Raw genomic sequence first — 12,686 nt, forward strand, 5'->3', positions numbered from 1 at the left:
GAATAATTATGGGCTTAACTGTATATATATATATATATATATATATATACACACATACATACACACACACACACATATACACACATACATACACACACACACACACACATATACACACATACATACACACACACACACACATATACACACATACATATATCTTTTAATATAAGGCATCTTTTCGAGGAGCAAATGTGTAAACCATTCTGTAAAGATAACAAATTCATCCATAAACACAGAAGGTTAATGCAGCTTGAATAAAACGTGACTCGTTAACCGGCTCTGAAAACCCCGAGCCGTGTTCAGCCGTCACTCACAGAGAACTGGCCTCCCCTCGTCATGATGTAGATGGTGTATTGCTTCTCGCTGACGTTGCTCAGTCTAGTCCCCTCGGCGTTTCCTGTCCCTTCGTTTTCACCTCCTTCCCCCTCAGCTCGCACCTCTTCTCCTCCCGCCTCCTCTCGTCCTTGGTCCTCGGGGTCCCTCTCGGGCCGTCGGTCCTCCAGAGCGATGCGCAGTGCGAGGTACTTGGACAGATGGTCCACCGTAGCGTTAGCTGTTGTCTTCACATATCTGACAAGGAAAAGGCAAATGCTGGTGATGTGCTCTACCTCTGACAAATTAAAAGTTTTCTGCATTTTCTGGCCACTTGGGGACAGACTCACCACTTCACACCACGTTTATGTCCTTATTCACACATTTTTATTCATTTCTAGTCAGAGGTGTGGACTCGAGTCACATGACTTGGACTCGAGTCAGACTCGAGTCATTAATTTTATGACTTTAGACTTGACTTGAAAAAAGGTTGTAAGACTTGTGACTTGACTTGGACTTTTACACCAGTGACTTGGGACTTGAATTGGACTTGAACCTGTTTACTTGAAAAGACTTGATATTTTACCCAAATCTAAAATTTAACATACATATTATATAAAAAGTGCGGACCATTAATTCACTTTATTCATTCATTCATTCTTACCACACTCCGTATGTATGTGAGTGGGCTGTAGCACAGCCAATCAAATTAACCAGATTTGAAAAAACAAGAACAAAAACGCCGAGCCAAAAATGCTTCCAAGAGTAATTTCTTTTCGGTACATAAACTACGAAGTAGTCAACAAAAAAACGAAATGCAATATGCAAAACATGCAAGAAGAGAATCACAGACGGAGATGGAACAACTTCCAACTTTGTCCGACATTTGAAGTTGCATAAAGAACGGTAGGTGGTGCTTTTTTTTTTTTTTTTTGCTACGATGAGACAGCTGACTTAGCTAACTTCATCTTATTAGCAAATGTTCTTCGGCTACGTTGATGATACTGTTTGGCTTTAACAGGTATGATATGTTTGTCATGCTATTTTAAATCCGGTCCTGCAAGCGCATCCAAGAATAACATGCAACTTGTTAGCTCAGAATTGTCGGTGAATGGTGAGCAGGGTCCGTTTCAGAAAGTGGGTTCTGTAGCTGTACTCAGTCTCTCTCCGTCTCCTCCCCATCATTAACCCCGTAGATTTAACCCAGTTTAGACTGACAAATATTTATTTTACCATCACATCACAATTCAAAATCACTGTGTTTAATTTGCAATTAGTGTATGGTCGTGTTTAACTTTTGCATGTCTGAGCCTGGAAAATTTTTTTTTTTTTGGTTAGAAAATCTGGCCCACCTTAGTGTGTAACTGAGTAGTCCTGCTATACATGGCCTTTTTCTTCTGTCATTTATGTCAATACATCAAATAAAATACTTTGATCTTATATTATTAGCTGTTGTTTATTTGCAAAGGTTATTCTCAACAGGGATGCTAGACAAAAACGGCGTTTTCTACAGACAGCCTAGCATACGCTCTCCACTTGCGAGTGAAAAAGAAAAGAAAAACACCCCTTCCCTATTGGTGTTAGAGTTTACCATGTCAGCCAATCAAAAAAATGATAAGGCAACATGTGACATTTGGTTGTTTAGGAGAAGGGGAAGTTTTAGGAGTGACACCCGCGACGGAAAGCGGGCGAGCGAAAGAGAAAGAGAGAGAGTTTTCATATGTGAGACATTAGTGACGTTTAGCGTGTTTGGAGGCTATAGTTAGTTTGTTGTGTAGTTATTGTTTTGTATTGTGTGTGTCGGTTAGACTGCTGAATTTCATATTTGATCTAAAAAGCTGTCAAAGGCAGATTCCAGTGTAAACGCTGTCTCCACATAGAAAACTGGACTGTTGCACCTCCAGTTGTCAGACCTGCAGGGTTTAGGCCTGTGGTGTTCTCCTCTGTCTTATACTGAACATAAACTACATTTTTTGGACTGGCACAAATAATTTGTGTGCCTTCTTATTTGATGCAGCACACCTGATTGTTCTGTAAATAGATTTAAATGGTTATATAAAAACGCCTGAGGCCTTGGCTGCATTTTTAGGTAAATAGTACCATATAACTTTGTTGTTTGCAAAACTTGTGCATAATTTTTAGAAATGTACAATTTCTATTTGCATTTCAAGTTATGAAAATGATTCGTTAAACATGTAAAAAAAATATAACTTTTTCTACTCGGATTCTGAATTTTTGTCTGAATTTAGATCAACTGTGCTAATATAGTATACCAAAATGGAAAAAAATAACTCAAATTTCAGATATTTGAGGTTGTGCTGTAAATAATGATACCAAACAAGGCAAGAAAAACATATTTTAAAAGTGAAATATAGAAGTAAAATCAAAAGTAGTCAAGAACGGCCAATTATACCCGGGACCCCAGAGGGTTAAAAAAAAGACTTGAAAGGACTTGAAATTCAAAGTTTCGGACTTGGGACTTGACTTGAAAGTTGTCTGTCTTGACTTGCGACTTGACTCTGACTTGCTTGACTTTACTTGAGACTTGAGGATAAAGACTTGGGACTTACTTGAGACTTGCAAAACAATGACTTGGTCCCACCTCTGTTTCTAGTCATTTACCTGGTTTTAGCTGATTTTGGTCTCTGCCATCTCCCGGAGAGCAGTTTAGCCGAGCAGGTGACTAAATGATTCACATTTTCAGTATAAAATGTTTGTTCAGCTACTTCAGAAAAGGTCTGACCTGGTCTGGTTGTAGTCCTGGGCGTGGACCAGCTGTGGGTGTGGTCTGAACACCAGCTCGATCTCAGAGGACGGCCCCTCTTTGTGGCGTCTCAGAGGGGGAGTCGGGCTCTCGCTGTCCACCTCAGGCCCCGAGCCATCCTCGGACGGACGTGGCCGCTTGCGGCTCGGCCCGGCCTCTGGAGGCGTCTGACCACAAGGGTGGGGTGTGTGCGAGGGGGCGGAGTCGTGGGAGAGGTGTGAGCGGGAGTCCCCGTTGTCCTCCCCACCACTGTAGGTGGTGTTATCACTCTCCTGAGTGGGCTTCTTCACCCGGTGGTTCCTGCAGCCCCAAGGTAAACACATACAACAGTAATTATCATTCAGAGGGGAGGGGTTTAAACGTACAGGGTGTGGTCAGTTGTCATAAGAGCAGCGGTGTTATTTAGTCAGAAACAGCAAGAAAAGGAGGAGCTGGTTGAGGATGGGTTGCAAAGCAGCCTGCAGGCTAAAGCAGTACAGTATATATTGAGCCCTGCAAGTGCAGCTCCGCGCCCCGCCCGAACCCTGCACTGCATTCAGGAGGATCAGCGGCGCTCCCTCGAGCGCAGAAGCGTGAAGTCATAGAACTGATCCGTGTCACCTCTCGGACCTGTAGCGGGCCTGCTGCCGGAGCCCCTCCTCGATGCTGGAGCTCAGCGCCTCCTTGTTGTGCAGCCGGTTGAGTCGTTCAATGACGCGGCGCTGGTGGGCTTCGTACTCGTCACGACTCGGGTAGATCTTCGAGATCAGTGCGTCGAAGTTTGAGTCTCTGCGCAGCGAACGCCTAGAAACCAGCTTCTTCCTGCAGGTTGGACACTCCTTGTTCCTGCAGAGGGAGAAACGGCCTGAAGCTCTGAATAATCGTCTTTTACAGAAATGTGCTGCAATTAAAATCAGTCACTGACCACATTCAGCTACACGAACATTACCGCGACACATTTAACGCTACTTTGTCCTTGTTAGGGACGATCGCAGCATTTCCACAGCAGAAAACAACTCATCCAAAGTCAATTTGGAGATAAATTTTAAAGTATTTATTATATATTGGCCAAAACAATCTATGTGAACACGGCGATCGTGAATCAGGAACAGCGGCGGCTCGTGCTCACCCAGATCGCAGCGCGGTGACGATGCAGTCTGAGCAGAAGCGGTGCAGACACTCTTTGGTGGTCATGGTGTTCTTCAGCATGTCCAGACAGATGGGACACATGAGCTCGCTGTGCAGAGAGCGAGGAGACACAGCTACCTCCGTCCCGTCCATGATGGCCTCCTGAACACACCAAACATGTGAGAACATTTGCTGTTCTTCATTTCTGCTACATCACAGTTGGTTGTTTTAGCTGAGCTGTTTATTTTCTATGTTTTAGTATTTCTATATCTCCCTGTGCTCTGGGAATGTGAACAAAGTTTATAAATTCATTTATTCTTCAGCAAATATCACAAATAATTTCCTCACAGTTTGCTAAGACACTGCCTCTATTTAGCAGGGAGTTGCTGGGCACACAGACAGCTTTACCTGAGGGCTCCTGTGCAGCTCGTACAGACTCAGCTCCCAGGTCTTACTGGGAGCCTGGATGTTTACAGGAGCTGCCATGGCTGTGCTTCCTCCCCAATCAATCCTCACTGAGAGACAGGAGAGAAAACACAAATCAGATGCACTCTTCATGTGTCAATCAAATAATTGACTTTTATTACAGACTCAAAAACACAGAGAAATCCACATGAAGACATGCAAATATAATTCATTAAAGAAAGATGGCTTCAGCAGTACCTCCAAATGTTGGACTGGCAGAATAACTTAATCCTGTTTTAAATGTATGAACTCGTGCAACAACAAACATTTGAATTTAGTCTCATCAATCATCAGCAGCACGTCCACAACACATGTGCAGTAGAGCCTGAGTGGCTGCACTTACACCTGGAGCATTCAAATCTACCCACAAACATGTTGAAAGATGCAATGCCAGCAATGTGGACTGTCAAGACTAAAACCAGTCATTGAGCAAAGACAACTGTAATATATGTGTTAAATACATATTTGCTTGCTGTGAAATAACATAAAAGGAGTGGTGATTTCTAAAACTTCAAGTGTATGATAAGCTGAAAATAAATACACAATTTCATGTAGTTGAATGGTTTATTGGAAAGAAGGAAAAACACTGAAAGTTACAAGTGTATTGTGCATGAAACAAATTGAAACGTGGCGATAGAGCCGTGCACATGTGTGTCACGAGTTAAGCTCGCTGTATAATAAACAGACACAAATGATCACTGCTAAATCCAGATCCGTTAACTGTGGAAACTGCCTGGTCTCTCCGCTACAAAGCTTTTTTCGGGCTAATTCCTGCAAAATGATGTGCAACATTTGATGAAACCTGGTGGAGCTGTGAGAAGAAGAACGGATTTGATTTGGTGTGGCAGTGATCTTGCAGTTATTCACGCTTGCATGTGTAAATATCTCTGCTTTCTTCGCATGTTCTCATCTTTTTGGATTTCTTCAGTTTTTAAATGATTACAAACGCGCCGGATTTATTCTGAAAACAAAACCATGTAACTTTACAGCAGCCCCGCGGTCTCTGCTGATGTTCTGTTGAGAACCACAGTTTATTTTTAGTTCCCACAACAGGAACTCACCAACAGCTGCCAGCCTTCAAACCTCCTGCAAGGACCGAACATTTCCTCAAGTTTGCAAACTTTGACTCAGTTTTGCGGATTTAACAGCCAAAAGCTTCACATCCGTCGATGCGCACTGAAAAGGACGAAAAAGAGGAAAGAAGAAACTCACCTGACGTTTAAGTGACGGCAGCTGACACCGCTGCACAAACAGAGCCGCTACACCGCTACGAACAGCGCGCAGCGGGGCTCGGCTTCCCGCCACAGTCTTTACGATGTCGGCGGAGGGGTTTTAAGTTGTCACGGAGCCTCGCTACAAAACTACAGCGGCCAAAAATATCAAGAACGAAACATTTTTCGACAGTCATAAGCTACTTAACATTAGCCGTGGCCATCTTTTCCCTTCTTCTTCTGCGGCTCCCGGTAAAGCTGCTCACCGCTTTGCGGCGGCAGTGCCCCAAACGGCAGTTTTGAGTATTGCAGTGCAGCCAGCACAATCCCAGACTCGCCAACCACACACGTTTTATGTGCTTTAAAACAAAACAAACAACAGGGTACCAAACATTGGAAGTCCTTTAAACGTAACAGACCCAAGGATCTGTTACATTTAAAGGACTAGCTTGTAGAAACCATTTAATCTACTTTAATACTCAGATTCTGACCTTTACTGTTTCACAGACTTAAACAGGAGACTCCCACAATTTCGACTTTAACTGTAGGATATTTTATTAAAGCAGTTTAGCAGGAGCAAAGCAAAAGCAGAATCAAATAATAATGAAAACAGAATCATATGACCTGAAGTATACTCATCTAATTAACCTGCTCAGAGCTAATGCTGACCCTGTTATTCTGAACACAGGAAATCCTATTACATATGAACATTCAGTCCCATATCAGTATACTTGACTTCATGTTAAACCACACATTTAAAAAGTCAGACATTATTTTAGATGAGTGACTCCTCTGTGTTTTTTCACTCTCACACTCCTTCCTTATTTCTTCAAACACACACACATTATTCAGTCTGAGTGATTATTATAGATTATATTTTCTTAGCCACTCTCAGACACTACTGTGCTAAGTTCAAAGATTAATGAGGTCCGGGGACACAAAATTCACACATGAGGACAGACATTTTCAACACTCTAACTCATTTCTCACATTCATTTCTTCCTCATATGAATCAGACTTATACTTTGATTTATAGCTGTGATTAAAAATAAAGATGCTCTACACACTCCAAACTCTGCTTCAGCCCTCTGCATCATTTTCTACACATAAAGCTAGATGAACCGTTTAACCGCTCTCAGATGTGCTGACAAGCAGGCTGAGGGCACTTCAACCTCCCTCCGTTCCACTTTCTTTGACTCAAAACGAGCTTTTTCATAAACATTGTACTTTAGTTGGTTAGTTTAGCTTCCCTGCCCTGCAGAACCCCTGCTGTGGTTCACACAACTGGGTTCATGAACATTATTATTATTATTATTATTATTATTATTATTATTATTATTATTATTATTATTATTGTTGTGGTCTAACCTTTTCAGCACTTCATTACTTTGATGTTATTTAAAAAATATGTGAACAAATGCGTGATGAGAAAATGAAGTAATGATATACCTCATCAAAATCGACCATATTTCACTGGGCTCCACTGATCAGGCCATACTGATGAATCTCTTTATACAAGTGCAGCAGCTATGACTGTCACTATGACAGAAGTCAGGCTGATTGCAACAACTGCAGCCGCTTTGGCAGCTGTAGTTGTTGTTGGAGCAGTTGTGGTTGTTGTTGGGGCAGCTGTGGTTGTTGTTGGAGCAGTTGTAGTTGTTGTTGCTGCAGCTGTAGTTGTTGTTGTTGCAGCTGTAGCTGTTGTTGGAGCAGCTGTGGTTGTTGTTGCTGCAGTTGTAGTTGTTGTTGTTGCAGCTGTAGCTGTTGTTGGAGCAGCTGTGGTTGCAGACGAGTTTGAAGACTGTGTGTTGGCGGAGGCTGTTTCAGAGGGTTAATGATGGATACATTTTACATTAACACCAAATTTCAAATCCATCTCCTGCATACAGAATGATTTGTGGTTATTTTCTTGAACTTACCCACAAACAGAAGTAGGATGGCACAGATCATCATCATTCTGGAAATGTGTTTGAATGCTTTAAAGATAAAATGACCGATTGTTATTTGAATGTAGAGTTGTTAGAGTTCGCACTGTGATACACAAAATTATATCACATCAAATTTAATGGAATTAAGAAAAGATCAAATATATTTACTTAACTGAACATTTGGGATAAATAGAATTGAATAAAAATGTTAAAAATAGCCTTGATAAACTAAACCGTTTGACTGAGAATATCTGAATAAAAGAAATATAATACCATAAAAATCATGCAAAACAAAACAGATCAGTAAGGTTGGACTTGTACAGCAGAAGCTTACAGGACTGCAAAATGTGGTGAAACATTCAGGATGAGGTGACTTACAGTCTGCCCGGTGCTGAGCTGTCTTCCTCTCAGTGACAGAGGCCGTGCTCTTCACCGATTCCAGCTGTTTGTTTAATCAGTGAGTTATCCAGGAAAGCCAGCTTTTATACCCACTCAGAAATCTGCAGGAGCATAGATAGGATCAGGTGCTGAACAACAAAAACACAGAGTCAAACAGGTTAAGCAAATGTTTTTGCATTTAGGGAAGGAAATCTGGTTTTAGTTATAACATCTATGCTGATGTCAAAATGTGTTTATTTATCTGCAGAGCTTTTCAGCTAGCACTCATAATTTAATTCTCTTCAGGTATCAGTTTTATTTTATTTCTTTAATGTGAAAAGAGTGACCACATCTATTTTAAACAAATGTAACTAACATGTAATGTAGAGGAAGCAGACACACACACACACACACACACAGGTAAGGAGATGTAGAGTCGAAGAGAGGAAACCAACTAACAGGACCACTGTGGATGCAGGTGTTAACAGTTCATTTGTATACATCTGTTTCCTGGTTGTGTGTCTGCACACAGTTGTGAGGAAGAGGGATGCTACATGTAAGCAAGTCACAGAAGAAGGTGCTTACCCTCTGTCTTCTCTACATCAATGTTAACAATAAGAAAAACAAGTAAAGCACAAGAGGGAAGAAAGTATGAGTGTCATGACCGACTGATCTGGAATATGTGATGCGTGAGACTTCAGGTGTGCAGATGTCCAGTAGTAGAAACTGTTATGTGGGAGTCCATCCCTGTTTGTATTGTCTGTCTGAGGCATTTTGGAACAAGTGAAGGTTTTCCAGAGAGCGTGGAAAACCGCCTGGTGAATCAGTGTTAGTCAAGTTACTTGAAAAAAGTAATTAGTAACTAATTACTGATTACTTCTCCAAAAAAACTACTCCTGTTACTTTACTGATTACTTATTTTCAAAAGTAATTAGTTACTTAGTTACGTTTTTAAAAAACATGATACACAACCTGAATAAGTAATAAAGCAACAGACCTTTTGCCAGGTTTGTATTGTTGGATTGTCATTTATGCTTAGAAACATATACTCATATATCCTTAGAGGTGTATAATCGATTGCATATTGATAGGATGTCTGATCCTTAGTAGTCTGTGTGCGTTCCAGAGCACTCTGGCATACACACACATCCTAAGCTCATGAGAGAGGTCGTACCTTCACGGTCTGATTTAATGAACCTATGAATAACCTATGAATATTCAACCACAATAAAGAGCAGTGCTACGGGGGAGCTGACTGAGAGTGACTGGAGTTCGAGCGACAGGAACAGCGCTCGTCTTGGTTATCTCCCTTGTGCACGAGATCACACAAAGAGTTTGTTGATCTGCACACGTCTGTTGCTGCCACAGACGTCGCACGTTCGCACGTGATTGTCATGAGACACTCTCACAAACAAAATCCCGACGGTTTAGTAACGCAGTAACGCAACGTGCTTACGGGAAATTAACAGTAATGTAATTACTTTTTTGGCAATAGTAATTCCTTAGTTTCCTCGTTACTTGAAAAAAGTAATTGGATACGGCGTTACTGCCCATTGCTGTTCAGCATCACTCTGAGACCAGCGCTTTAAAGGAAGACAGCAACACAGAGATCAGCAACTCCACAAGAAACAACAAAACAACTTTCCTGTTCATTCAGTATTTTATTATTACTAATGAGGAAATTTCTGTTTGCCTAAACGTTTCTTTGTTGTAACAAAGCCTCTTCAAAATAAATCTTCTACCATTGCAAAGTCTGCTTTTGTAAATAAAGCGCGTTGGTGTGTTGAGCAGCAGAGTTCAGTATGTGGGCTGCAACCATGAAAAACCTGTAAAGCTTCTCTGCCAAGCAGCGTCTTCTGCTTTGGACTCATGTTTGGTGTCGTTGTTTGGATGACTGAAGTCTGAAGAATGGAAACTGGCTGTGTGCATCATCTGGGTAGAGAGCTGTCAGTCACATCTGTCTGCAAACCAGCAGAAGACTGCCTACAGTTCCTAAGTGCTGACTGGGTGTGGAAATGGTCTACTTGTGGTGTCGTCTTCCTCGCGTCCTGTCTCTAACATCCCTCGTTATACGGGGCTTGAACTTCAATTTGTCCAAATAATGCTGCAACTTGGTTTTGTGGAAAGATCCCTTGAAGTCGTCTATGGCACAGCCCACCTAACCTGATTAGTCAGATGTGGCATGCTTGGAGGAGACACCAACTAACAGCTGTACCAGGGTCCATGTGCATACATGCTGCTAATCAACCAGGCGCCTGACAGCCAGCACCCAGGGTACCAGAAGAATAAGCTGTTGGGCAACATTCAGCAACTTTACATGGACGTAACCCACGTATTCAACTCTGCTGCTCAACCCACAAATGTGGCACCATTTAAGGTGAAATAAGATTTATTGTGAAGAAGCATTATTAGATCAAAGAATTATCCACTAAATACAAACATCCTTACTGTTTTGTCCTAAGTTTGTGGAGTATTATATTGAATAAGCAGGAAAGTTATTTTTTGTTTGTGTTTTTTGTTTTTATATACAATAAATACAAAAAACATGGCTTACCATCTCTTCTAATTTATCATTTGAATGTCCAGGTAGTTTCACTGTAGGGTCATGCAATAGAGGAGGTGCTAGTGGGAAGTACAGGGAGGGCAGTTGCAGGTAAAACAGTGCAGTGTGTAGATAAAGGCAAATGCAAAATGGGTGCATTTCTTGTGTAATTTTGTGCAGACATCAGTCCGTGTGATTATCAACCACACAATCTGCATCTTCTCATGTCCAAATGATGTCATGTGAAAATGTCAGTGTGCCATTCATGTGTACAAGGAAGTCAAAAGAAAAAGACGGGTGATCAGGGAAGTGTAATTATTTTGTCGTGGGGAAATACCAACCCGAGGACATCTAACACGCTCCGAGCTTTGTAACACTCTAATAGTGAAAGAAAAACTTCAGAGGTTTAAAAGAGACATGGTTTCAAATAGAAGCATATTATTGAAATAAGTGTCAACATTAAAACAATAAAGGAGAAAAAGCACTGAACAAAAATAAATGACTGTGGCACAAACAACCTATAGGCCTAAGCAACGTCCATCGAACAAATGACAATGACGGACTGAAAAGGGACTGTGGTGGGACTGCCAGCAATGCAGGGACCACAGAAGGAAGAGGACAGACACACACACACACACACACACACACACACACACACACACACACACACACACACACACACACACACACACACACAGGAAGACTGAAGAAGCGCCACCACCAAGGAGGTCACACTGCTGACTGGTTGTCCACCCTCAGTTAAAATAAGATAACTCTTTATTGTCATTGTACAGTCATACCTAGTACAACAGTACAATGAAATTGGAAACCGTCCCATGTCAGCACTAAGCACAACTCAACACAACACAACAGTAGCTCAAGATTGATTTTTTGTGCAAGTGCAAGAAAGGTATGAGCAAAAAAAGGAATGAATTAATGAATAAATAAAACAATGAGTGTTTATTCCACATTGTTATTATTATTATTGTTGTATTCTTATCGCCCCCCCCCCAAAAAATGTCCAGGGAGGTAGCCAATCAGGTCAGCTGTTAGCATTGATTAAGATAAGATCAGCTTTATTAGTCCCACACGTGGGAAATTTCTCGTCATGGCAGAAAGTACAAGTTTAAGAGCAGTAAAAGTTAAGAAAAACATGACAGAATAGGATAAGATAAAATCAAATACCATACTATACAACAAGAATAAAGTACTATATACAACAAAATAGAATAAAATGCTCGGTTGTAGTAGGAAAAAAAATTGCACATAATATTGCATTTAAGGGAGACTGGGCGAAGCTATCATGGTGTATTGGATGTGTGTGTGTCTGCATGTGTGTGGTCCTCTGCAGAGAGCATGTTGTCTGACAGCAGTGGGGAGGAAAGACCTGCGAAATCTCTTCGTCCCACATCGTGGGTGCTGCAGCCACTGAAGGAGCTGCTCAGTGCTGTCAGAGTCTCCTGCATGGGGTGGGAGATGTTGTCCAACAGGGATGACAGCTTAGCCACCATTCTCCTGTCACTCACCTCCTCCACTGGGTCCAGAGGGCATCCTAGAACAGAGCTGGCCCTCTGGATTAGGGCTACTGCCCTGTTGTAAAAGCTGTCCTTGAGTCTGTTTGTCCAGGACCTCAGCAGCCTGAATCTCAGCAGCTTAAACACCCGGTGTCCTGGGTGTGTGCAGTCCCATAAGATGCTGCATGCCCTCTTGAGACAGCGAGTGCTGTACAGTCCTACCCAAGAACAGGGAAAGACAGAAAGACAAGTAGTGATCAGTAAAATCACCATTAGCTGGATTTAGCTCAGTTTAATGATAAAACCACTAGAAGTTTATTTAAGGTATAATAAGGAAACAAAAAACAGGAGCGAGGAGAGGGAGGTGCAGTTATGGTTATGAATGTCCTGTTTATTAATAGTTAATAACAATTTCTTTAACCTGTTAAAAACAAGAATTTGGTGCACAAATCTTGCTGCTTA

General features: G+C 41.7%; 1 protein-coding gene and 1 long non-coding RNA gene across 3 annotated transcripts in view; both read right to left on the reverse strand.

The window, feature by feature from the left end:
- The window catches only part of LOC116332798 (E3 ubiquitin-protein ligase RING2-A-like), a 17,387-nt gene extending 11,213 nt beyond the window's left edge, over nt 1-6,174 (reverse strand). Inside the window, exons 1-6 of one of the 2 annotated variants that reach the window (XM_039605987.1) lie at nt 5,864-6,174; nt 4,595-4,701; nt 4,188-4,348; nt 3,680-3,904; nt 3,059-3,379; nt 318-573 (exon numbers count right to left, since the gene is read on the reverse strand). In XM_039605987.1, the coding sequence (XP_039461921.1) occupies nt 318-573; nt 3,059-3,379; nt 3,680-3,904; nt 4,188-4,348; nt 4,595-4,672 (1,041 nt within the window). In that variant the 5' untranslated portion in view covers nt 4,673-4,701; nt 5,864-6,174. The remainder of the gene's footprint in view (nt 1-317; nt 574-3,058; nt 3,380-3,679; nt 3,905-4,187; nt 4,349-4,594; nt 4,702-5,863) is intronic. The other variant, XM_039605989.1, reaches the window with a different exon arrangement.
- Nucleotides 6,175-6,392: 218 nt separating this feature from the next.
- Nucleotides 6,393-8,221, reverse strand: LOC120435943. The gene is made up of 3 exons (XR_005610031.1): nt 8,169-8,221; nt 7,782-7,838; nt 6,393-7,680 (listed from the first exon to the last, which is right to left on the reverse strand). It is a non-coding gene; the product is annotated as an uncharacterized LOC120435943 (long non-coding RNA).
- Between the last annotated feature and the right edge of the window lie 4,465 nt (nt 8,222-12,686).

This window comes from Oreochromis aureus, linkage group 22 (genome assembly GCF_013358895.1).
Source record: "Oreochromis aureus strain Israel breed Guangdong linkage group 22, ZZ_aureus, whole genome shotgun sequence".
NCBI lineage: Eukaryota > Metazoa > Chordata > Actinopteri > Cichliformes > Cichlidae > Oreochromis > Oreochromis aureus.